The sequence below is a fragment of the Esox lucius genome, chromosome 11, assembly GCF_011004845.1.
Source record: "Esox lucius isolate fEsoLuc1 chromosome 11, fEsoLuc1.pri, whole genome shotgun sequence".
Lineage (NCBI taxonomy): Eukaryota > Metazoa > Chordata > Actinopteri > Esociformes > Esocidae > Esox > Esox lucius.
The window spans coordinates 11,398,628-11,426,421 of record NC_047579.1 but is presented as its reverse complement, the minus strand read 5'-3'; the positions used below and the strand labels follow the sequence as shown (position 1 = coordinate 11,426,421).

Below are 27,794 nucleotides of genomic sequence, written 5' to 3'. Positions count from 1 at the left end.
TGCCAGGAAGGAAAAGCGGTGAACGGATGACAGGGTCATGGGCAGCCAAGACTCATTGATGCACGTGAGGAGTGAAGGCTGGCCTGTGTGGTCTGATCCAACAGACCAGCTACTGTAGCTCAAATTGCTGAAAAAGTTAATGCTGGTACTGATAGAAAGGTCTAGTGGAGTCCATGCCTCGACGGGTCAGGGCTGTTTTGGCGGCAAAATGTGGACCTACATAATATTAGGCAGGTGGTCATTAAGTTATTGAACTATAACAAAACCATTTGATAAGTTAATTCACTGCCAGACAAGTTCAAATAATTTGAACGGGCCTCCATCGGATGAGAGCAGACATTTTTCTCTTTAGGATGAATTTGTGTCTGTTATATATCCAACACAATTTAGAGACAATTAACCCTCATGTTGGTATATTTTTGGACTGGATCTGGACAACCTTGGATCAGACTCGGATTGGGTGGTGATTTTACAAAAACTGAATTTCATGGATACAGTAAATAATGAGTTATCCTCAAATGTATAATTATTGTTCCTGCTACACAAAATTATTGCAGGTAGGCAGGTCTGTATTAGACACATATTACATAATGTAAAACAACATGACAACTTAATACCCCATTACTGATTACTGGTAGAGAAAACATCTACAGGACTTACTTGAGTTTCTCCAGTCTCCAGTGTGGATCCTCCAGTCCAGCAGAGAGCAGTCTGACTCCCAAGTCTCCTGGGTGATTGTAGCTCAGATCCAGTTCTTTCAGGTGTGAGGGGTTTGACTTCAGAGCTGAGACCAGAGAACCACAGCCTTCCTTTGTGACCTGACATTCTGACAGCCTGCACAGAGATTATCATGATTTCACAAACAGAAAAATAGAATAACAATAGAATATCCTCCATATATTACATCATTATCATGTCAACTTTACATAAGGACATACTTTTAAAACTGACATTGTAATACATGACACTAGAATGAACTTCCTGCATAGAAAATCATCAATGTTCTCAGTCAATAAATACATTCTAGATGTAAGAAGTATAAGTGTGTGTGTGTGTGTGTATGTATTTGTGTGGGTGACGGGAGGAGTAGCAGGAATTTAATAAACAGACAAAGAGGTGTGGATCTGTGGACATCAGAGTGCTGAAATGAAAAAATGAAGATTAGTTGATTAGAATGGTTGATAAACCTGGAAATTGGGACAGCAACGATAATTAAACGAAGTCAACTAACTTATCTAGAAAAATCTGTTCTGTTTTGGCTGTTGATTACTCATCATATTGCCTATTAGCCTACAAACAGTGTGTTTGGAGACTCTGAAAACAACTATCTCACATGTTATTTGAAAAATAATGAGCCTATTCAGGGAACCAATACACAGGTGCAACCTTGTGAAGCTGTGGAACAAGTAAAGAAAAACCTAACGCATTGATGTGCAAATCATTTAAAACCCTATATTCAATTAGTGATGAGACGCATGAAGACGAAACCCTGAAATTCCAACCCGGTTTGTTGGAAGCGAGAAGGCAGAGGCTTGTATCCCAGCAACAGGATCACGTGACAGATGACGTTTGAATCTAAGGACGTCCCTCAACCATTTAATAGTGTTTTTAAAGACATGGCCCTTTCTGATCTGCTTTAAAACAGTGGTTCTCTAACCTCTCCTGGGTCCCTGGCCAGTCCATGTATTAGATGTAGCCCTGACCTGACTCTTCTGGGTCCCTCCCCGGTCCATATATTAGATGTAGCCCTTATCTGACTCTCCTGGGTCCATGGCCTGACCATGTATTAGATGTAGCCCTGATCTGGCTCTCCTGGGTCCCTGGCCAGTCCATGTATTAGATGGAGCCCTGATCTGACTCTCCTGGGTCCCTGGCCAGTCCATATATTAGATGTAGCCCTTATCTGACTCTCCTGGGTCCCTGGCCAGTCCATATATTAGATGTAGCCCTTATCTGACTCTCCTGGGTCCATGGCCTGACCATGTATTAGATGTAGCCCTGATCTGTCTCTCCTGGGTCCTTGGCCAGTCCATGTATTAGATGTAGCCCTGATCTGACTCTCCTGGGTCCTTGGCCGGTCCATGTATTAGATGTAGCCCTAATCTGGCTCTCCTGAATCAATCAGCCAAGGGCTTGATAATTAGTTAACTAGGTGGTTCAGGTGTGCCAGCTCTGGAAAACATCTAATACATGGAACGCTGGGGAGGCCAGAGGAGAGGTTTGAGAAACACTGCTTTAAAACATCACTGACATTTTACTAGATATTTACTTGGGAAAAAATTAAGAGACCACTGAACCTTTTTTTCCCTTTTACAAAAAGTTGAAAAGGAATGTTTTGAGTGAGGAACAGAAGTATTCAATTTGTAGTGGTCTCCTTCTGTACAGGTTCTGGAGAAACATATGCTGCCATCCACATCTTTTTCAGGGAAGGCCTTGCTTATTTCAGCAAGACAATGCCAAAACACATTCTGCACATATTAAAACAGCATGTCTCTGTAGTAAAGGAGTCCAGGTGCTAAATGGGCCTGACTGCAGTCCAGACCTGTCACCTATTGAAAATGTTAAATAGGCTCCCCAAATAGAGGCAACCCAGGCCAGCTTCATCTAATTGGGGACAAACAAAACCAAAACACAGATATTGCAAGAGGCACCCCCTTCTGGCATGTCCTGACTATCACCCCGACCAACATAGAGATGGCTAGGGGCACCCTAAAGACAGGCTATCACTTTTATTGCGGAATGTTCTGGAAATGTTCAAAAAGTAGTGATACACATGCTGAAATCAGTTCCAAGCGTTATATTTACAACCAACAAGCAAATAAAATTAGCAGCACTATGCACCTTTTGTGTGCATTAAAATAATATGAACATTAAGAGGTAAACGTTTCCCTATTTGATTTGCTTACTTTAGGTTGTGTTCAGTAAAATGTAAGTTGTAATGAAGACAACCTAAAGTAAGGAAATCAAAGGTGCACACAGAATCAACACAAGTAAAGCAATGCATGTGTGAACAAATCCAATGTGCAGGTGTTTACATTAAAATAATCAACACAAAATATGGAAAATTTGTGAAGAAATCAAATGAACAGCAGTGATTGTACGTCCGTTCTCTCCTTCATAAAGAAATAAGAAGATTCTGGCCTAACACATTGTTCACTTGAGATAAAATTGTACAATAAAAATGTCAGCATAGTTACTTTTTTCAGTTTAACTTACCTTCCATTCGTCACAATGTAGCGGGTGGTGTTCAAGATGACTCAAGAGATGTGAAGTGCTTTTTAAGCGATTTGTTTTGCATGTTGCATGTTTTGCATCTCCTGAATGCTGTCACTGCCTTCTGCCATGTTTTCACACGAAACAAAACCCGTATTGCGTGCTGCGCCTGCATCAGACTGTCGCTAACATTGATTGATGCTGGACAGTATTTAACGAGAGATTTTCAAAGCGCTGTAATAAAACACGGTTTTAATTATAATTTTAATTTGAAACTGTAATACTAATCATTGGGAATTTTACCGTGGTTTATCGTGAAACCGGTAATCGTTTCATCCCAATTATGAGACATATTAATCTGGCATACTATATACACTGCTCAAAAAAATGAAGGGAACATGTTATCATCACAGTATAAAACCAAGTCCATTAAACTTCAGGGATATCAGTCTGTCCTGAAGCATAAGCGATTGTGAATCAATGTTACCTGTTTTGGTGCAAATGAAAGTGACAACAGGTGCACTGGAGAGACAACAGCAAGATAACCCCAAATAAGGGAATGGTTTTGCAGCTGGTTTCCACAGACAATTACTTTTCTTATCCTTCCTAACTGTTTCTTCTCTAGTTTAGCATTTTGCTAGTGTCCTTGTCACTACTGGTAGTATGAGGCAGTACCTGCAACCCATTCAGGTTGCACAGGCAGTCCAGCTCCTCCAGGATGGCACATCCATACGTGTCGTCGCAAGGTTACTGTGTCTCTGAGTACATTCTCAGGAGCATGGAGGAGATACCAGGATACAAGAGAAAAGCTGGATAGGGCCCTACAAGGGCATCAACCCAGAATCAGGACCATTATCTCCTGCTCTGTGTGAGGAGGAACAGGAGGAGCACTGCCAGAACCGTACAAAATGACCTCCAGCGTGCTATTGGTGTGCACATTTCTGACCAAACTGTCAGAAACAGACCCCAGGAGGGTGGCATGAGGGCCCGCCAGAGAACACCAGAATTGGCAGGTCCACTATTGGCAGACATCCACATGCCAACCAACGGTATCCTGACTGCTTTTAGATACCGGGATGAAATCCTCAGAACCATCGTCAGACCGTAAGCTGGTGCACTGGGCCCTGGGTTCCTCCTGGTGCAGGACAATACCCGGCCTCATGTGGCTAGAGTATGTAGGCAGTTCCTGGATGACGAAGGTATTGATGCCCTTGACTGGCCCTCAGGTTCCCCAGACCTGAATTCAATTGAACCTCAGGGACGTTATGTATCAGTGCATCTGACGCTGCCAAGTAGCACCATAGACAGTCCAGGAGCTCACTGATGACCTGATCCAAGTCTGGGAGGAGATCCCCCAGGACACCATCCACCATCTCACCAGGAGCATGCCCAGACGTTGTCAGGAGTGCATACAGGCACATGGGGGCCATACACACTACTGAGTCACATTATGAGTTGCTGTGATGAAATTCACATAAGTTGGAACAGCCTGTGATTTCAACTGTTTACTCTGATTTTAGGTGTGAGTTTGAATCGGTAGGTGATTTTGACCGTTGTTACATCATTGACCTATTGTTACCACATAGACCGTGAGTCATGTTTTTTATTTTTCGATAATTCAAATAATCTCATATTAATGCATAGAATAATCAATTATCAAAATGATTTAAATGTTCCCTACACTTTTTCAGCAGTGTAGTATGCAAGTATGTGATTTGAGATTAAGACAGTGCTTTTGGCTAAAATATTTGAGTTTTTAGATTCCCTCCCAATTTCATGATATCAAATTTAAGGCTGAGAACAAATAGTTGAATTGTCGACATTAATTGAGTAGTTAATCTAATTTTTGAAAAATACAAAAAAACTGTATTATCGATTGACTCACTTGGTGACATTAATGTCAGGTGATTTCTTATAGACTAAACTAATCAGGCTAACAGCCAAGTACAGGAAATGATCACGGCTAGTGAAAACCTACCTGTACATCCTGGAAACATCTGTCCTGGCTGAAAGGGTTTTCTCTCCTGCAGGCTTGAAAGTCTACAGACTATGTAAACCTACTCGTCTACTCCCGGAGCACATGGACATGCTAATTCCACTGAACAAGAATTAATTATCATAATTATATGGACATTGCCTAATGCGCTAGCATTTTTGTTAAGCGCTAGCATTTACAGATGCCCTAGCCAAAATTTGTTTGGCTTTTGTTCATTCATTTTATATAATTTATGCCTATTAAGCTTCCTTAAAGATATTTCTTTATTCACTGGAACACATCGGTAGGTTTGTTTGATTTAATGCAGATTGAAACGTAACTCTTTTAATACATAGACTAAATGTCGTTTTGTTTAGAAAGTATAGTTTCAAGGGACTGTATATATAAAAAATAGCTGGCTAGATGGTCTAATACATTTTTTTATTTTGTTGTTATGGCCAGAAAACATTGACCCAAAGACATTAGCTAATTTAAGGAAATGCATACATATCTCTGCGCTAATAGATGGGAGAAAATGTGTGTTTTTTGACAACAATTATAGTCCATTTGCAATTCTAATGGTTTGACTTACCTAAGCATTAGGTTATTTGATGCTGTTGTGGCATTTCTGAACCTGAATTTCTCCTGAGTAAAAGTATATCTAGCCTAATTGATTACACTAAAATGTTATTGAGGTTGTTAAATAAATTTTTTATTAAAACGTTTAATTTATTGCATAACATATTACGATTTCCATAATTATTTTCATGTAATACCTTTCTTTTGTGCATGAGGGGGTGGGGTCGACAATTCAATGACAAAAGCTGAGGAATTATCAATAGTGAAAATAATTGCCATGCACATCTCTAATCAGATTCTCTTTTATGACCTGTGGATGCTGAGACAAGGCATTATGCTGCATTATGCTGCCTTGTCTCAACATCCACACAGAAGTTACGAGATAGTCAAAATTAATTAACTAAATTGGGACATATTTTATAAGCATGTTTTACCAAGCCGTTCCGATTCTAATCACACTGCTCAATCAGGAAGTGTTCATCTGATACACGTGTACTTAAGGGTAACATTCTCCAGCTTCACAACCATAACTGAGATTACAGTCAGCCACTCCACCACAAGGAGTCACTAGAGTGCAACATGACAAGGCAGCCCTGTGTGACTTCCACCCATCCACCCTGGCAGAACGGAGTCAAATTACTCTGTACTATGATGGATCCCTGGGCAGCATCAGTATGATGTAACCAGACAATTCATGAAGAAATGTAACAGATGGGAAGTTCAAGTCCCTATGAGACAACATGGTAGAATGAAGGGATGTCTTCAATAAGAAAGAGTGTAACAATAATACAGTGGGAATGAAGATTAGTTCAAATGTGTGATAGACTTGGACTAACAGAAATTATTATTTATTATGTAAGAATATGTTTATGTTTGTAATGGTGTTCCTGTTAGTTGTGGTGTGTTTCCTTCCAGGCCTGCTGGGATGTCTGACAGGGTTTGGTCTTTACCAGGGATGGAGGCTTGGACCTGCTGGCAGCTCAGAGACGGTGGAGGTAGAAACAGAAGATGTTTGTATTCCCCTTTGGTTGTGTTCTTGTCATGTTTATTGTTGTGTTGCTGTTTATTATTACTCACCTCAGAGTCTCCAGTCTACATCCTGGGTCCTTCAGCAGAGCAGAGAGCTTCTCCACTCCCGTATCCATCAGGTCATTGTTACTCAGATCCAGTTCTTTCAGGTGTGAGGGGTTTGACTTCAGAGATGAGACCAGAGAAGCACAGCCTTCCTCAGTGATCAGACAGTGTGACAGCCTGCAAAGAGTTGAACATGATTCCCAATCACATTGTTATTCTTTGGTGGTGAAAATATATCTTTTATTTAGGTAGATGATAAACAGGGTTAACATTGTTTTTGTCCGACCGCGTATGTGGAGCCTAGAAGGTTGAATGTCTGGACTGACTGACAGACTATAGTTAAATAGCATAGTGGTTAGAGACACGGATTAAGGAACAACAGGTCCTGTGTTCAACTCCTGTCTCAGTCAAAACACACTATGCCTGAGGATTTGTTCAGGACAGACAAAACCTCCCTAGCTTAAATCTACAGTGAGGGAAGTTTTATTTATTTTTTCCTGCTGATTTTGTATGTTTGCCCACTGACAAAGAAATGATCAGGCCATAATTTTAATTGTAGGTTTATTTGAACAGTGAGAGAGAGAATAACAACAAAATAATCCAGAAAAACACAAGTCAAAAGTTTTATGAATTGATTTGCATTTTAATGAGTGAAATAAGTATTTCATCCCCTCTCAATCAGAATGATTTCTGGCTCCCAGGTGTCTTTTATACAGGTAACGAGCTGAGATTAGGAGTACTCTCTTAAAGGGAGTCCAGAGAAGCAATCAATCAGATTCCAAACTCTCCACCATGGCCAAGACCAGAGAGCTGTCCAAGGATGTCAGGGACAAGATTGTGGTGAGCAGAAAGATAGTTATCATCACCTATATTGATAGTTACTGTATCAGTGTCATTCATGAATGGCATATAAGCTGTTAAAATGGTCAGAGGCAAAAGCCATACAGTTCAAAAATGCTGTTTGTGGTGGAGGTAAACTTAAGAAACGTTACTCAGTTTAGCACGATGGTGTCTAGGGACATGTTCAAACTCAGCGTGATGTAAATGCACGACAAAATTATCAATGTTGAAATGCTACACCAACTCTTGACAAATGTATGGTTAAAGACACAGCCTCTTGAGCGGGAAACCCCTGTTCATATCCAGGGAGGGTAAAAACAATCACTGATTTTTATTGCGGGCCGGCTGAACTAGGCTGGCCTGGTTTCTTTTTACAATCGCTAGGACCCATTTCAATACTTAGGTCACTCTCAAAACCCTTCACACAGTTCTCCTAACAAACTGTCAGCTTGGCACAGCAGTTCATTTCACATCCAAAATGCACTAAAACAACCAAAACAATCATTATTTCTAACAGTAGCAAAGGTTGTCACCCAACGAGCACACTGTCACTCATAAAATAATAACCTAAAAATGATCAACAACTGGTAGCATTACAAAATGTTTTCTTTTGTAAAGTCTTCACAAAAAAATAATGACACCTCTCCACTGTTTAGAATCCACTGCAGTAAATGTTACAGGATTGAATCAGACATGATGCAATATGCTTCACAATGGTTTTGTCAATTTTTGGCATTGAGTTATTCCAAAATACAATAATTTGTAAATATATACACCATCTACCAATATAGATACAGTGGAATGCATAAACATTCTACCTCCATTACAGTACAGAATGATTCCTCTATGGGGTTGAGGAATGGAGAGTCAGGTGTCTGGGTCCATGTTTACATTACAGTACAGAATGATTCCTCTATGGGCTTGAGGAATGGAGAGTCAGGTGTCTGGGTCCATGTTTACATTACAGTACAGAATGATTCCTCTATGGGCTTGAGGAATGGAGAGTCAGGTGTCTGGGTCCATGTTTACATTACAGTACACAATGATTCCTCTATGGGGTTGAGGAATGGAGAGTCAGGTGTCTGGGTCCATGTTTACATTACAGTACACAATGATTCCTCTATGGGGTTGAGGAATGGAGAGTCAGGTGTCTGGGTCCATGTTTACATTACAGTACACAATGATTCCTCTATGGGCTTGAGGAATGGAGAGTCAGGTGTCTGGGTCCATGTTTACATTACAGTACAGAATGATTCCTCTATGGGCTTGAGGAATGGAGAGTCAGGTGTCTGGGTCCATGTTTACATTACAGTACAGAATGATTCCTCTATGGGGTTGAGGAATGGAGAGTCAGGTGTCTGGGTCCATGTTTACATTACAGTACAGAATGATTCCTCTATGGGCTTGAGGAATGGAGAGTCAGGTGTCTGGGTCCATGTTTACATTACAGTACACAATGATTCCTCTATGGGCTTGAGGAATGGAGAGTCAGGTGTCTGGGTCCATGTTTACATTACAGTACAGAATGATTCCTCTATGGGCTTGAGGAATGGAGAGTCAGGTGTCTGGGTCCATGTTTACATTACAGTACAGAATGATTCCTCTATGGGGTTGAGGAATGGAGAGTCAGGTGTCTGGGTCCATGTTTACATTACAGTACAGAATGATTCCTCTATGGGCTTGAGGAATGGAGAGTCAGGTGTCTGGGTCCATGTTTACATTACAGTACACAATGATTCCTCTATGGGGTTGAGGAATGGAGAGTCAGGTGTCTGGGTCCATGTTTACATTACAGTACACAATGATTCCTCTATGGGGTTGAGGAATGGAAAGTCAGGTGTCTGGGTCCATGTTTACATTACAGTACAGAATGATTCCTATGATGTCCACATTTGTATAGATGGTAATGAAACACCTGGGTAGGTGTTCAGAAACAATGGGAATCAGCTGTGGTTGGTCTAATTGTTTTGACAGTATTTAATTAGATTTTGAATATATTTCAATACGGTATTACTGTAGAAATGTAGCACATTACTGTCTTATTCAGATTTGTGTTATGTTAGGTTTGACACTTAAGTTCAACAGTTTTTAAAAGAGTATTTAAACATGTGCAAATTGGCCTGTAGGTACATAGAGTTTTGGTGGTGAGTGTGTCTGAGTAAGAAAATAATTCATGACATTTGAAAGATGTTGTCAATGAATGCATTATGTACCAAAGCAATGAAACATGATTAAATGATGAAAACAGGTTAGCCCTCATAGACTGCTGTTCTACTCACTGTGTGAAAAGTTTTGAAAAAGTATTGAGAAATGGGTCAAAATGTGTGCAAGGCAGGGCTGTCTCCGCTAATCAACGACTTTAGTTTTCTGTATCTGTGTTAAGGGGCATTGGTGAGCAGAATGTCGGCTGTGCAGGGCCTGGGCTCTGTCTATTTACAGAGAGACGGACCTGGGCCCTAAAACAATCACAACTGTCCTTTACAGAGAGACAGATCTAGGAACTTGCCCTCAAAACAATCATAGCAACTCTTCTTTTCAGAGAGACAGACCCAGGACCTAGCTTCCAAAACCATCATAACAATTGTCCTTTCTTGAGAACTCTTAATAACAACAAGTGCATCCTGTTCCTTGTATTGTAAAGGTGAACAGGACTCTATTCCTTATTGGGAGAGCAGAGTTAGCAAAACCACCAATAGTAACAGGCCCCAGCTGTCGTGCGTGAGCTTTCACCAAGTAGCTCCACTAAACTACTTTTTCTAATATGTTTCTTTAGAGAAAGCTTTCAGCCCCTGTCAATGGCCCAATTCATATCATCTATTAAAGCCCCGCCCCCAGGAAGTAGGGCTCCACCACCTGACAACCACCAATTTATCCACTGGCAATAAGCACAGAATTTGATATGGGTATTATTAAAAATAAAAGCATTAAACATTTACTACAAATTTTAGCCCTCAACCAGACTTGGCTCCATATACAGTCAGTAAAAATAAAATGGTAAGGTCACACTTTTAGACTTTATTGGCCGTTGCAACAATTGTGGATCTGGGCATCAGTTATGATTAATTGATTAACTACAGTAATACTGACCTCAGAGTCTCCAGTTTACAGTGTGGATGCTCCAGTCCAGCAGAGAGCATCTTCACTCCTGAATCCTTCAGTTCATTGTCACTCAGATCCACCACTGTCAGGTGGGAGGGGTTTGAGATGAGAGCTGATGATATCACTTCACACACTTCTGCTGTGAGTTTACAGCCAGCGAGTCTGTCAATAAAGAGCAAATGCCAATACCAAGTATCATATTAATGTTACTTTTCACGTCACTCTATTAATTTCACTCTATATCACTATTTTATGACAGTAGAAACCGTACTCCTCTACATTTTATACTATAATATACATACTTTTACAGCCAGTGAGCCTTCCAATAAAGAGAACATGTATTGCATTAATGTCACTCTATTTGTGTCACTGTGTTTTCCTGCATATTCCATAATGTGTAACCATGTATACATGGTTTAATCATGTATATTTAATATCAAATTAATCATTTTGGGGACTGAAGTAGAAACTGTATTTACCAACATTTGATACTTTACCAATTAATATAGATGTGTGTGAGTGATATTTACAGTAATACTTACAGAGCCTTTCTGCATCCTCTGACAGCTGGGATCAGTCTCCTACGACCCTCCTGTGATGTCTTGTACTTCTTCAAATCAAACTCATCCATAACTTCCTCTGATATCTGCAGCATGAAGGCCAGGGCTGAACACTGAGCAAGTGTGAGCTTTTTGGAACGCTTCTCTGACTTCAAGTATTTTTGGATTTCCTCCTGGACTGAATGGTCTTTCATCTCTATCAGACAGTGGAAGAGATTGATGCACCTCTCAGGGGAGATGTTCTTCTTCTGCATCACCTTTAGAGATCTGACAGTTTTTTGGATGCTCTCTGGACTGCTTTCTGTCTGTGTTACCAGACCTCGTAGGAGTTTCTGATTAGACTCCAATGAGAGGCCATGAAGGAAACGAACAAAAAGATCTAGATGTCCATTCTTGCTCTTCAAGGCTTTATCCACGGTACTCTTCAGCAGCTCATGTAAGGTTAGATCTTCAGAGGAAGCTTTAGTCTTTCTCTTAAGGAAGGGCTTCAGTGCATCCATGTTCTGGGTTGTGAAACAATGGTACATGTAGACAGCTGAGAGAAACTCCTGAATGCTCAGATGCACAAAGCAGTACACCACTCTCTGAAATAACACTGACTCTTCTTTGAAGATTTCTGTGCACATTCCTGAGTACATTGATGCCTCTCGGACATCGATGCCACACTCCTTCAGGTCTTCTTCATAGAACATGAGATTGCCCTTCTCCAGATGTTCAAATGCCAGCTTCCCCAGCTTGAGAAGAACATCCTTATCTGACTCCATCAGCTCCTCTTCCATCTCATCTCTTTCATGATACTTCTGGTTCTTGTGGCTGGTCTGAATGAACAGGAAGTGTGTGAACATCTCAGTCAGAGTCTTGGGCATCTCTCCTCTCTTATCTGTAGTCAACATGTGCTCAAGGACTATAGCCAAAATCCAACAGAAGACTGGTATGTGACACATGATGTGGAGGCTCCTTGATGTCTTTATGTGTGAGATGATTCTGCTGGCCAGGTCCTCATCACTGAATCTCTTCCTGAAGTACTCCTCTTTCTGTGTGTCATTAAACCCTCTCACCTCTGTCACCAGGTCAACACACCTTGAAGGGATCTGATTGGCTGCTGCAGGTCTGGTAGTTATCCAGAGGAGAGCAGAGGGAAGCAGATTTCCCTTGATGAGGTTTGTCATCAGAACATCTACAGATGATGTCTGTGTTACATCAGATATGACTTTGTTACAGTGAAATTCCAGTGGAAGTCTGCTTTCATCCAGACCATCAAAGATAAACATTGATTTACAGGCAACAAGTTTCTTCACACTGTGTTTGTCCAGATCTGTGTTGAAGTCGTTCAGAAGTCTGAGCAAACTGTACTGTTTATCCCTGATCAAGTTTAGCTCCCTGAAAGGAAGCACAAATATGACATCCACATCTTGGTTTGCCTTGCCTTCAGCCCAGTCTACGATGAATTTCTGCACAGAGACAGTTTTTCCAATACCAGCGATGCCCATCGTAAGCACAGTCCTGATGGGTTTCTCTTGGCCAGGTAAGGGTTTGAAGATGTCATTGCAGTGGATTGCTGTGTTGTGTGAGCTTGGCATTCTGGATGCTGTCTCTAGCTGCCACACCTCATGTTCATTGTTAACCCCTTCACTTTCTCCCTCTGTGATGTAGAGCTCTGTGTAAATACTGTTGAGGGGAGTCTGATTGTTCGTTTTTACGTTGCCTTCTGTCACACATTCATACCTCCTTTTCAGACTGGCTTTATAATTCTCTAAAGCTCCATGCAAACTCTCATTCTCTGTAAGAGAATAATGAAAAAAATAATCAAACACATGGTTTAAAAGATGTTTACAAAGGTTTGCCTTTTAACCTGTATTACTTAATGCATGCAGTGCCCTACATTAAAACCATGTTGAAATAGTTAAGTACAAACACGTGTGCAAATAGTCTTACTGTTTTCAGAGCCTCTGTCATCCTCACTGGGTTCACTCAGCTGCTGTAGTACAGGTCTTGTTCTGGATCTCTTTCTACACTGAGGACAGACATATTCTCCTGACGAAGCAGGCTGCTCCCAGTATCTGGTGATACACTGTCGGCAGAACCTGTGTCCACAGTTAATAGAGACTGGATCCCTCAGAACCAGCTCACACACTGAACACCTGGACTGATCCTCTGTCAGAGTTGATAGTCCACTATAGAGGATAAAGACACAGAGAGATAAATAGAGATAGTTAATTACACCTGGACTAATCCTGTCAGAGTTGACTGTCCACTATAGAGGATAAAGACACAGATCAATAGAGATAGTTAATTACACCTGGACTGATCCTGTCAGAGTTGACCATCCACTTGTGTGAATTTCATCAAGGCAACTCATAATGTAACTCAGTAGTGTGTATGGGCCCCACGTGCCTGTATGCACTCCTGACAATGTCTGGGCATGTTCCTGATGAGATGGAGGTGTCCTGGAGGATCTCCTCCCAGACCTGGATCAGGGCATCAGTGAGCCTCGGATTGTCTGTGGTGCTACTTGGCGGCGTCGGATGCATCGATACATAACATGACGTCCCAGAGGTTCTCAATTGGATTCAGTGCCCACTGCACCAGGGTAAGGTCTGACGATGTGTCTGAGGATTTCATCCCAGTACCTAACAGCAGCCATCGAGCAGCACGGTGCTGGGCTGTGAGCACAGGTCCCACTACAGGACGTCATGCCATCCTCATGGAGTCTGTTTCTGACAGTTTGGTCAGAAACATACACACCAGTAGCCCACTGGAGGTAATTTTGTATGGCTCTAGCAGTGCTCCTCCTGTTCCTCCTCAAACAAAGGAGCAGATACCGGTCCTGATGTTGGGTTGATGCCCTTCTACGGCCCTGTCCAGCTCTTCTTGTGTAATGGCCTGTCTCCTGGTTTCTCCTCCATGCTGTTGAGAATGTACTGGACTCAGCAAAGCTTCTTGTGACGGCACATATGGATGTGCCATCATGGAGGAGCTGGAAGGCAACCTGAATGGGCTGCAGGTACCGCCTCATGCTACCAGTAGTATAAAGGACACCAGCAAAATGCAAAACTAGAGAAGAATCAGTCTGGAAGGATAAGGAGAGCGCAATTGTTTGTGGCCACCACCTGCAAAACCATTCACTTTTTGGGGGTTGTCTTGCTCTCCAGTGCACCTGTTGTCACTTTCATTTGGACCTAAACAAGTGACACTGATTCAATATCACTTATGCTTCCTAACTGGACAGATTGATATCCCTTAAGTTTAATTGACTTGGTGTTATACTGTGATGATTACGTTCCCTTGATGTTTTAGAGCAGGATTATTAGGAACACCATACTAATACTGTGTTTGACCCCCTTTCGCCTTCAGAACTGCCTTAATTCTACGTGGCTTTGATTCAACAAGGTGCTGAAAGCGTTCTTTAGAAATGTTGGCCCATATTGATAGGATAGCATCTTGCAGTTGATGGAGATTTGTGGGATGCACATACAGGGCACAAAGCTCCCGTTCCACCACATCCCAAAGATGCTCTATTGGGTTGAGATCTGGTGACTGTGGGGGCCATTTCAGTACAGTGAACTCATTGTCATGTTCAAGAAACCAATTTGAAATGATTCGAGCTTTGTGACATGGTGCATTATCCTGCTGGAATTAGCCATCAGATGATGGGTACATGGTGGTCATAAAGGGATGGACATGGTCAGAAACAATGCTCAGGTAGGCCGTGGCATTTAAACAATGCCCAATTGGCACTAAGGGGACTAAAGTGTGCCAAGAAAACATCCCCCACACCATTGCACCACCACCACCAGCCTGCACAGTGATAACAAGGCATCATGGATCCATGTTCTCATTCTGTTTACGCCAAATTCTGACTCTACCCTCTGAATGTCTCAACAGAAATCGAGACTCATCAGACCAGGCAACATTCTTCCAGTCTTCAACTGTTCAATTTTGAGCTTATGCAAATTGTAGCCTCTTTTCGCTATTTGTAGTGGAGATGAGTGGTACCCGGTGGGGTCTTCTGCTGTTGTAGCCCATCCGTCTCAAGGTTGTGTGTGTTGTGGCTTCACAAATGCTTTGCTGCATACCTCGGTTGTAACGAGTGGTTATTTCTGTCAAAGTTGCTCTTCTATCAGCTTGAATCAGTCGGCCCATTCTCCTCTGACCTCTAGCATCTACAAGGCATTTTTGCCCACAGGACTGCCGCATACTGGATGTTTTTCCCTTTTCACACCATTCTTTGTAAACCCTAGAAATGGTTGTGCGTGAAAATCCCAGTAACTGAGCAGATTGTGAAATACTCAGACCGGCCCGTCTGGCACCAACAACCATGCCACGCTCAAAATTGCTTAAATCACCTTTCTTTCCCATTCTGACATTCAGTTTGGAGTTCAGGAGATTGTCTTGACCAGGACCACACCACTAAATGCATTGAAGCAACTGCCATGTGATTGGTTGATTAGATAATTGCATTAATGAGAAATTGAACAGGTGTTCCTAATAATCCTTTAGGTGTGTGTATATCTGCAAGGTATGACATGGTAAAAATCCACTCATCAGCAAAACTAATTAGTCAGGGGTGACTGCTTCAAGGAGGACAGCATGTATTTAATTTCTCGGTTCATACACTCACATTTGTATAGAACTGTTATCTATAAGTTACAATATAGACATTGAGAGTTCTGCATGATATCAGCAGTCAAGCATTAAGGAATGCTTTGAAATGAAACAGCAGCAACACTCAGTTGCATCACATCCAATGGCAGCGTCCAAGCTTTACGGAACGCTGAGGTTTAACTCTCCATGGTTGACATTTGCATTCTCTCAGTCTTGTTAATGAAAATATTATGGAAAAAATTACTGTAGCATAGCGCATAGGGGAGATAAAGGTGTTCAACATACGGTGGCTATTATTAAGCTCACGTTTTAAGTTTTAAGTGTGGTTTATATGAATAACAGTTTTGTCTGATGTCAGTAAGTTTGCCCTACACAGTGCTCAGTTAGTATACTGCCCCCATGTGGCTGTGGTGGTATAGTGTCGACATAACCTTTAATCTTGAGAGAAAACCAATGAGAAAATAGTTATAAAAACCTTTTTCCGACCCAATTTTATTCTCCCGCGACCTAACTCAGGGTAGTGACCAGAATTTTTTAAAACACTGAGGTAGAAGACAAAGGCTTCAACTGGAAACCAGTGGAGTGTACAGGTAAAGGGGTTACACTGAGGAACTTGGGAAGGTTTAACACCATGTGGGCTGCAGCATTCTGGATGTTGATGACACAACTGTCTGGATTATTACCTGCACCACGTAAACCCTATTTTCCCCCTAGGAGGGGAACACTGTGGACTTGTCTATAGTGGTAGAGAGATCTGGAAATGGACAAGCTTTTCTCCAGGAGGAAGCTCCCTTGAAGCCTGACTGGATAGTATTGAGGATAACCACGACAGAGACAACATGACAGTTGGTCAGAGACATCAGACTCTGATGATCTATGCCATAAACACGTATATTAGAGGTCTCACCTCAGACCACAGGGCATTGATCCATCTGTAAAATGAACAGGACGGTCCATTGAGAAGTCACTCGTCATAGTTAGACAACTGGGTACTGGAGAGGCTGGTCTACGAGACATTTTGGAGATTCTGTGAAAACATTAATAAGTCATGAAAATATGTTTAAATAAAAGACATTACAAAAACTACACAACGAACGCACGCACACATGTGCACTCGCGCACAGAAAAGGGCTTTTTTAGTTTTCTTTAAGACCGAATTATAGAAGACCAACAACTCTTAATTTTTGTTATGTAAAGTTGAAGATTTTGCTCATTCTAGTCGCTCTTCAAGCCAATACTGGATAAAAGGAGCTCCCCGGAGTATGAAAAGTCCAAGTTCAACAGCTGGTTATTTGAGCAAGAAAATAAACAAATTCCAAAACTAAAGATTTAAGCAAAGTGAACATTTTCTGCCAATTAATTAAACCTCCGCGCCAGTCCTTAATCACCTACGTCAGGTTGTTTAGGAATAATTAATTAAGGTATTAATGAATGTCAACAAAAACCATCTATGGAAGGTGGTTATGTCAGACGTACAGACAACGAGGCCATCTTTGAAACATTGTTCTTGCGACAACAGCTACCTGTGAACCATATCTCACTGTATAATGTGTATTTTTGCACAATTCTTCATTCCAACCCTTTTCATTTTATATGAAATAGCTATGAAAGAGTTGCGAGCTTTGTTAATTATGGTAGCATTCATGACAGTCAAACTACCTTAACACTGATCAACATGACAGTTGGTCAGAGACATCAGACTCAGGAAGTTATGATCTATGCCATAAACACGTATATTAGAGGTCTCACCTCAGACCACAGGGCATTGATCCATCTGTAAAATGAACAGGACGGTCCATTGAGAAGTCACTCATCATAGTTAGACAACTGGGCACTGGAGAGACTGGTCTCGGAGACACTTTTCTGTGAAAACAGTAATAAGTCATAAAAATAAGTTTAAATAAATGACATTACAAAAATCTAAACTTAAAACTTAACTTAATAAGAAACAAAATATTCAAACTTTGCGCAATGTTAATGCGTGATTAAATAATCTAATGTCAGGATGCCATACCGACACAGTACAAAAGTATACCTCCGTGGTGTAGCGGTTAAAGACACCCACCCACGTGGGAGACCCAGGGTTGAATACAGTGAGGTAACCACATTTACTATCCATTAACTATTACACATTAACTGTCCATATGTTAACAAGTATAGAAGACTCAAGCCCTTAGATCACATGGATATGTAGACTTGAAGACAGGCACTGTGTGGGAGGGAAAGATGACTAAGGGCCCATGACTGACGGGACCCAAATATATATTTTATGAACATTTGGTTAAAAAAGAAATATTGACATTAAATTATTAGCCTAACCTATTTTCTTTTCTGGTTTAGGCAAAAAATAAACATCCAAACATCTGTATTGTGCATTGCACACACCCCACCAACTCCACATGGTACCGTTCATCCCAAACCAGGCATGAACGGTACTCACTAGTAGTGATGGGAAGTTGGACTCTTTTTACTGACTCAGATCTTTGAGTCATTCAGAAAGAGTTTGAATCTTTCGAGCAATTTTGTTCATTTGGGTCAGTAATGCCCATAGACACCACCCCCGAATGCTCATCATAAAAATTAATGATTCAGTCTTTTCTACTTAAGCAAACTCTCAAAATCTAATACTGCATGAATTATTGTAGGCCTACCATGCGTTTTATAATGCTACTTTCTTGATCTACTTCTCTTTGAGAGCGTAAAACAGAATGAGTCAGTCGTTAACGAGTCTGTTTTACTTACGCAAGCGCTCAGTGTGTAATTTGGTGTGGTTATCATGACAATAAAAATAAACGTTGACCCATTCATTATTGCACCATACATCCAATTATCAGTTATAAATATATCTTTATAATGCTCCCAGTTAGATCCATCTTTGCGAACGGAAAACTAACAGCGGTTGGGAGGAGAGTAGGCTACTGAGCTGGAAGCAAGTGTTCCGCGGTTGGGTAGACCTCCGCTGCCAGTCATTCAAATTAATGAAACAACCGTTCAATTGAACGATAAAACTGAACAAGTCAGTCGTTCACAAGTCTCTCTTTACTTACCAAGGCTCTGTGTTTGTTTTCATCTGTTTATCATGACATCAGTAATCAACTAACTATATCCAATTAACTTTATAGTGCCGTTCAATTATCAGTTATTAACATGTCTTAATGGTGTCTTTAAATCAGTCAGTAGGTCAACATATCAAAAACATGTTTCAATCATCTGACATGCACCAGCAGAAACAGTCAGAAAAACCAACCAGAGGTACATTACCGTAGAAAGCACATTGCCCACTCACCCTGCCTTGTTTTTAAATGCATGTGCAAATTACTTTTATCAATATATTTTTGATTGTGTGTTTTATTGTTTGTCATTTCTTCATTAGAACTTTAAGATAACTTAGTAATTACGGATGGTATACAAATGATATAAATATGGCATTGGTTAAATTAATATTGAGTATGTTAAAGACTACTTACTTAGGATTATGGTGCATTGATCCAATGGTAAAATTGACAGGACGGTCCATTGAGAAGTCACTTTTCATAGATAGACAGCTGGGGACTGGAGAGATTGATCCCAGAGACTTTCTGGAGATTATTGGGAAAAATATTCATGAAAGATAATGACGATACACGTTAAAATAAATAAAATTAACAAAAATCCGTCCTCAATATTCATTACAACGCATTGCATTTAAGGTCACTGTTTACAACAAAAAAAGAAAAGGCTATTGGAAACAAATTCAGATATTCATAAATCGTAAGGCTTATCAATGAATAAACAAATGTCAATTTGCCAAAGAAAAGGAAAAGTTTGAGTAATATTTGGGTGAAATTACACTAACCTTGAGTTGTTCTTGTTCTTATTCAACTCTGTCCCAGCCTGGAATTTGCTATATTAGCATTGTCCAAAATCATGTATTTCAACTGTGTCCTAAGCAACAGAAGCTGCATTTCAAGTGGAAACCTATTCCACAACAATTCCAAACAAGACTAGTGGTATAGTTTATCTCAAAGAACATGTCAATGTAGCATTCCTCAAGAAACCATACTTAAATACTGTAAAGAGCACGTGAGGCAGACTGTGTGCGGATGTTCTAAATATACAACCCTGTTTCAATTATCCCTATATATTAATTTAAAACTGTACAAAGACATGCAGATTTTGAATTTGATGTCAGAAACATGTTTCAAAAAAGTGTGGACAGGGGCATGTTTACCACTGTGTTGCATCACCTCTTCTTTTAACAACACCCTAATAAGCATTTGGGAACTGAGGAGACCAACTGCGGTAGGTTTGAAAGTTAAATGTATTCCCATTCTTGCTTTATATAGGATTTCAGCTGCTCAACAGTTCAGGGTCTCCTTTGTCATATTTTTTCCTTCATACTGAGCCAAATGTTTTCAATGTGTGACAGATCTGGACTGCAGGCAGGCCAGTTTAGCACCTGGATTCTATTACAACGGAGCCAAACTGTTGTAATACGTGCAGAATGTGGTTTGTCATTGTCCCGCTGAAATAAGCAAGGCCTTCCCTGAAAAAGACGTCATCTGGATGGCAGCATATATGTTTCTCCAAAACCTCTACATATTGTTCAGTGTTAATGGTGCCTTCACAGATGTGCAAGTCACCCATGCCATGTGCACTAATGCACCACCATACCATCAGGGAAGCTGGCTTTTGAACTGTGTGCTGATAACAACCCGGCCAGTCCCTCGCCTCTTTAGCCCGGAGGATGCGGTGTCCATGATTCCCAAAATGTATTTCAAATTATGATTCGTCAGACCACAGGACAGTTTTCCACTTCGCCTTTGTCTATCTTAAATGAGCTCAGGCCCAGAGAAAACAGCAGCGTTTCTTGATTTTGTTTATTTATGGTTTCTGCATGGTAGAGTTTAAACTTGTATTTGTGCATGCAGCGACGTACTGTTTTCAAGGGTAATGGTTTTCGGAAGTGTTCCTGAGCCCATGCTCAGTGATGTCCACTTCAGAATTGTCTGTTTTTAATGCAGATCACGGTCATTCAATATCGGTTTTGGCTTTGTCACTTGCGTAGAGATTTCTCTGGCTTCACTGAATCTTTTAATGATTTTACGTACCGTAGATGATGAGATCCCCAAAGTCTGCCATTTTACGTTGAGAAACATTATTCTTGAATTGTTTCACTATTGGCTTGCGCAGTCTTTCACAAAGTGGTGAACCTCTTCCCAGCTTCTGAAAAACTCAGCCTCTCTGCGCTGTTCTTTTTATACTCAATCATGTTACTGACCTGTTGGCGACTAACCTAACTAATTGTGAGATATTCCATCAGGTTATTCTTTTTAGCAACACGCATTTCCAGTCTTTTGTTGCTTTTTTCTCCCTGCTTTTTTAAACGTGTTGCTGGCATCACATGCAATTGGGAAAAAATAACATCAGTTTCAACATTTGATATGTTGTCTTTGAATTATTTTCTATTGAATATAGGGATTAAATGATTTGCACATCACTGCACTCTTTTTATTGACATTTTACCCGGCATCCCAACATTTTTGGAAAAGGGGGTAGTAGGAAACGGGGTAGAATTTAAAGTCAACAAATTCCACCAGCTGTTCTGTCAGTATGCAGTCCAAATAATGGATGCTAGTGCGACAGATTACAGACTTTTGCTTGAAATGTTTTTTAGTTAGTTTTGGCTTGCAATGCAGCTTATGTTGCTCGGAATGCACAGGTTCATTTAAGCGAATTTGGACAGTGCAAATAATGCTAATTCCAGGCAGGGACCTTAGTGAATAAAGGCTTGTTGTGAAAAATTACTCCATGAACCTTCAAGAACGACTCAGGGTAAGCATTACTTCACCCAAATAAGAATCTTGGTCTAACTATCACTTTAAGGGCTGACGGTTACCATAGTAATGGAGCTACTGCACCTAGATGCACACTAACGATGGGAGACTCTACTCATTTTACTGACTCTGATCTTTGAGTCGTTCAGTACCCCACACAGCACGCCAGACCCCCTAATGCCCAACGATAAAATGTTTATCATCACATTACTGAAGAATGCAAGTCTGCGTCACAGGCTCATGTTAAAGCAACTTACAGCAACAATTTAGTGGTAGAATGTGTAGAATCTTGCCTGTAATGTTTACAAGACTGAAATTACACAAACATGAATTGTCTCCTCTTCTTCCTTTACAGAACATAGTAACTGGAATAGTATTAGCTGGTCCACTCCAGGGTGGTTTAGATTGGGGGATAGTCCAGTAAGTATCTAAAGCGAGTATGAGGAAACTAAAAGTCAATGCAAACTGATAGATGCACCGGCATATCTTTTCAGGGGAATATTTTAGAAACAATTTTATAGAAACAAGTATTACTTAAAACATTAACTGCAGATATCTTTTATGCTTGTATTTACAGTAAACATTTTACTTCTGGCCACCAAGTGTTGATTTAAAACATCCCTTATTAAAAAAGTCCCAGAGGAATCCTGTCACATATGTAGAAACTGCCAAAAGTTATTAGAACAACTGAAGAAATTCTTCAGAGCTGCATTGAGGGAGAATTTGAATGATGAATATACATTTCACAACAGGTAATTAATTGCCAGGTTAAGATACATACTTTCCTGTTTTTGGATTATTATTTTTATTTTTTTTATACACAATTTTTGTGTTCATCAGACAAGCTGCTGAGGATTAGGGCGGATAGCCAGATTCAACATTGTACATTTTTGTCCTTTACCTAATGTGGAACATTATGGTGAAGTAGGTGTGGGTATACCTCGTGATATGATATATTTCACGATACACTGACGGTCCCAGCCGGACAGGACCGCTGTGTTTTCTGTGTGTCCTTGGTTTGTCATGTCCTTGTTTGGTCATTCCTATTCTCGTTTCAGTTTATTCCTTTAGGGTGGACATTATAGTGTGCATTAGCTGCTCAAGTGGACATAGACAACAGGGCAGATTTAACACTATAATAGTTGTCTTTTTCAAGCGTGTAGACACATTATATTTAGTATTTCACAGAGGGGTGTCCAGTTGAGTGGGGTACCACCTTTGCCTAATATTGAACCAGGATGTATATGTATAGATACATACACACTTTTTAAAAAAAATGACAAACACAGAAACACAGAAATATTTTCTAAAGTAAAAAGTCGTTGCTGTTTTGTGCATTTTGAGTAAGGAAATTAATAAAACAAAAGTCAAATGACAGCTTACCCTTTTCTGGTTTCTTATTAATGACAACATCCATGGGAATACAGTAACATGATTTTATCAGGTAGATTTTGTGATATATACACAACTATTGTTAAAGAAACGCCTGTTCAGCGACCCCTACAGTAACTTAAGACTGCTGTCGACAGCATAATAAATAAACATTGATTCTAGAAATCAGAATATCGATACAATATTTTACATAAAATTGTTGTATTGGCACAGCACTATGGTGAAGTGCATTGCTCAAGGGCACACATTGTTTATCCCTAATTGTGCTGGGGATTAGAACCAGCAACATTTTGGTAACCAGCCCAACATTTACTCCCAAATGACTACTTACTGCCCTACAATCACATTCTTCCTTCCCTTGCACTTTTACCAGGGATAATAAAATTATACCCAAAATAATGTAATTTCTTAGTACTTTAGTTTACCCATTTCAATCAGTTGACAGCCTATTATAAGTACAGTAAAATGTCTGGCCATTAAAGCATAGTATGATTATTATTATTTTTTTAAACATCAAGTGTTGAACACTGACTAATATAATAGAACATGAAGAGAAGCTAACAAACATGAGAGAGGCAGATACACACATACATACAGTATATACACACACACGAACAATTCTTCTGGCAGTTTTGGCTGATATCTTTCTTGGTCTACTTGACCTTGGCTTGGTATCAAGAGATGCCTGAATATTCCGCATCTTAAACAGTACTGACTGGCATCTGCAAGGCTTTGGATATCTTTTTATATGCTTTTCCATCTTGATCTGGGTGATTTCTGTTATTATGATTTAAAAAGGAGCCAAACAACTGTGATAATAAATGGCTTCATATGATCGCCATCCTTAAATGATCAGTCATCAGTCTTCAAAATCAATGTAAACATTTCTCAATTTCTGCCAGGGTATGCAAACGTCTGAGCACAACTGCACATACACAGACAGTTTTTTCTATTGCCTTCAGGAACCAGAGCTAAAGGATATTTCACAGGATTAAAGGACAATTTTGCTGTAATGCTCCTCTAAATCCTGTAGTCTTAGTGAAAAGTTTCTGCTGAATATTTTGAATAGGACAATACTTTTTGAGATTACTTGCAGGATTCCTGCAGGATTTATGGGGTAACTAGGTAATTAGAATGGGGTAACTGAACTTAATGCACATGTTATTTTGATTGTTTTCATATTTTTGCCTTCATTTATTTTTGTAATATGTGCTGTTTTTAAAACCTTCTCTAAACTTAACTTAAAGTGCTTGTGTAAAATTCTGCCTTTAGATTGATGATCACATAATTTGCTAGGTTAAGTGGACTATGCATTCCCTCTGATATGAATCTGACAGCACACTGAATTCTCTGTACTGATATAGCCCTGAATACTTTTATGGATGTATTCTGTACTCAGAAGAAAAAATGTATACACTACCTTTCAAAAGTTTGGGGTGACTTAGAAATGTCCATTAAAGAAAAGCACATTTTTTGATCAAAGTCCAAGATCAGAACAGTGTAGACATAGTTAATATTGTAAATGACTATTATTGCTGGAAACTACATAGGCCCATCAGCAACCATCACTCCTGTGTTCAAACTATCACTCATGTGTTCCAATCCAAGGTAATCATTTTAAGAGGCTAATTGATCATTAAAAAACCATTTTGTGATTGTTAGCACTGCTGAAAACTGTTGTGATGATTAAAAATACAATAATGCTGGCCTTCTTTAGTCTGGTTCAGTATCTTCAGCATCAGCGGGTTCGAGTACAGGTTCAAAATGGCCTGAAGAAAATAACTTTCTGTCTATTGTTGTTCTGAGAAATGAAGGCTAAGAAATTGCCAAGAAAATGAAGATCTCATACAACTTTGTGTACTACTTTCATCAAAGAACAGCGCCTACTAGGCAGAGTTCTTCCCCTTTTTTAATATTTCTTTTTATTGGCCAGTCTGAGATATGGCTTTTTCTTTGCAACTTTCCCTAGAAGGCCAGAATCCCGGAATCGCCTTTTTACTGCTGACGTGAGATCGTTTCCATCAACAATAGTCATTTACAACATTAACAACACTTACAGCAGACCTGGGCAAACTACGGCCCGCGGGCCACATCCGGCCCTTTGTACGTCCCTGTCCGGCCCGCGTGAGGCCAATCACAAATTATAGGGATGCACCGAAAATTCGGCCACCGAATAATTGACACATTCTTTTCTTTCGGTGTTTTGGTTTTTGGCCTTTGGAAATGTTATTTTGAAAAGTGTTACGTTTGTATTACAGACGTATGGACGTATATGCGTGCATGAGCTGAGAGTGAAGGTGAACAGCGACAAGTGACACTAGCCAGGTTACCCTCAAGATGTCGGCTCACGCTAAGAAAAGAAAAGTTGATAACGAATGCCGTGTTTTCAACAAGACATGGACTGCCAAGTATTTCTTTAAAGAAATTAAAGTTAAAGCTGTTTGCTTAATCTGTGGTACCAAGGTCGCTGTGTTAAAGGATTATAATTTGACTCGCCACTACACAACTATGCATGAGGATAAATACAGAAATGTGTCTGATGAAGAGCGCGCGTGGGAGTCTGATGCGTTGCTAGCAAAACTGCAAACCCAACAAGGACTTTTTACGAAACTTCACACCCCCAGAGATGCAGCCCCAGATTCAGGATTTCTGTGTTAAGAAAGGACATGACATCCCAGAGCTTTCAGATAAAGACTGGGTGGCAGACCTCGGATTCGCTGTGGATGTGACTGCACTACTGAACCAACTAAATGTCAAACTGAAGTGCAAGGGCCTTTTTGTGCATGAGATGTACAGTGCAGTGAAGGCTTTCATGAGAAAGTTGCAGGTTATCTCAAGCCAAGTGAAGGACAACATTCTGACCCACTTCTCCCTTCAACTGCAGTGTGGATAATGCACCAAGTGATGTTCAGATGGAACTCATTGACCTGCAGTCTGACACACTTCTGGCAGAGCACTTCAGGTCAGTCTCACTGCTGGACGTTTACTCCTCCTTCAAAGAGGAGAACTTTCCCCACCTGAGGAGGCATGCTCAGAGGATTCAGATTCAATAATTGCTTTTGTTTTCTTATTTGACCTATACACCACAATTTCACATTACAGAATAGATTTATTCTTCCGATTATCAGTACCAGCTATTCAAAATATATAATTTAGTGCATTTTACAATGGAAGAAAGTTGAGCAGAATTAAGTTCAAGTTATCGTTGGTGTGGCCCTCTGACACAATTCAGGTTTCTCATGTGGCCTCTTTTTGCCCACCCCTGACCTACAGTGTATTTATGATGAATTTGATGTTATTTTAATGGATAGAAATGGATGGCCTTTCTTTCAAAAACAAGGACATTTCTAAGTGTCCCCAAACTTTTGAATGGTAGTGTGTATTTGGATCTACATGATTCACATGGTTGGCCTTTTTGTGATCAAAACATAAAAAAGTGCCAAAAAGAGACAGGTTTATGCTGTACTTCTAAATGACCACATTTGTTGGGAAAGTTATAAGAAACTGTATCAACCCTAAACGTCAACAAAAAAAATATTCAAGTGAGATATTCCCCATCGAAACTTTCTTGCCTGTCCGCCTATCATACTTGCTTGAGACATCACAGTTCTATTTAACTTACCCTAAACTCGCTCATGTTCCATGTGGGTTATCATTCCGCTCCCGTTTGGAAAGGAAAGGAGTGGAGGAAACAAAGTCTCTTATTTATTCAGTATTGTGAATGTTAGAGGCAGGATTATACACAGTACCTCTTTAAAATACATGGTTTTCAATATTAAAGACTCTTCTTCACTGTAAATGTGATCCACCACTGAAGAGGAGTGCTGTATGTGTTAAACTGTATTTATTGACCAATGAGATTCAGTTCTTGTCCTTTCTATAAAATCTCAGTCTTTTATTCAGAGCCGACAGACTTTCCCTTCGTTGAATCTCAGGACTGACACAGCTGTATGCAGGGACACAGTCTCAGGTATTTTACTACATATCCACTCCATATGGGATTCACATACACAATGTGCTCTATAACACCAAGCCTCGGTATCAAGAGGAAGTTAGAAGACATTTGTAAAATAGAGTGATTAAATAGGCAACGGTCATTTTAGTTAAATATTCACGCGTGGGGTTTGGATACCTGTGCAAGCAACAGATTTATTCTTCCTTACAAATATTTCCAAACATGCAACAACATTTCAATTTAAAAGTTTGTAATTCAGAAATATGAGAGAATTGCTCAGTGTTCTGGATACTTTTACAACGTGCTGTAAATGTCTTCGAAATGAACAAACTGAATAGATTTATTCATAAACTGGTCACTCTTCATGGACACACAGCTGGGTTCAGGGGAGGCTGGTCTCTCCAGCTGGATTGGGCTTCAAAACATCAGACACAAACATAACTTCATTTATTTACTCAAAACTCAGACAGGGGAACATACTATTCATTCTTTAAGAGTAACTGCTCCTGCCTGATTTTGCATTGTAGTGTACAGCTTGTTCATTAAAAGGAAAACTGCCACTACTGCCACAAATGTCACTACTGTGGTTAATTGTTCTTGTGGCTAGGTTCAACCAGGTCAGGTTCACGTGGAGACTAGTACATAAAGGCATTGCTATTCCATATATGGGCAAGATAGGACATGAC

The 27,794-nt window shown here is 40.2% G+C and overlaps 1 protein-coding gene across 3 annotated transcripts in view; it reads right to left on the bottom strand.

Moving 5' to 3' along the window:
* Positions 1–318: 318 nt before the first annotated feature.
* LOC109615499 (NLR family CARD domain-containing protein 3-like) overlaps positions 319–27,794 on the bottom strand; it is a 36,515-nt gene continuing 9,039 nt past the window's right edge. The window contains exons 4-11 of one of the 3 annotated variants that reach the window (XM_034295453.1): positions 19,413–19,523; positions 17,695–17,808; positions 16,853–16,972; positions 13,276–13,514; positions 11,323–13,120; positions 10,769–10,942; positions 6,845–7,018; positions 319–834 (exon numbers count right to left, since the gene is read on the bottom strand). In XM_034295453.1, the coding sequence (XP_034151344.1) occupies positions 657–834; positions 6,845–7,018; positions 10,769–10,942; positions 11,323–13,120; positions 13,276–13,514; positions 16,853–16,972; positions 17,695–17,808; positions 19,413–19,523 (2,908 nt within the window). In that variant the 3' untranslated portion in view covers positions 319–656. The remainder of the gene's footprint in view (positions 835–6,844; positions 7,019–10,768; positions 10,943–11,322; positions 13,121–13,275; positions 13,515–16,852; positions 16,973–17,694; positions 17,809–19,412; positions 19,524–27,794) is intronic. The other 2 variants (XM_034295455.1, XM_034295454.1) reach the window with 2 other exon arrangements.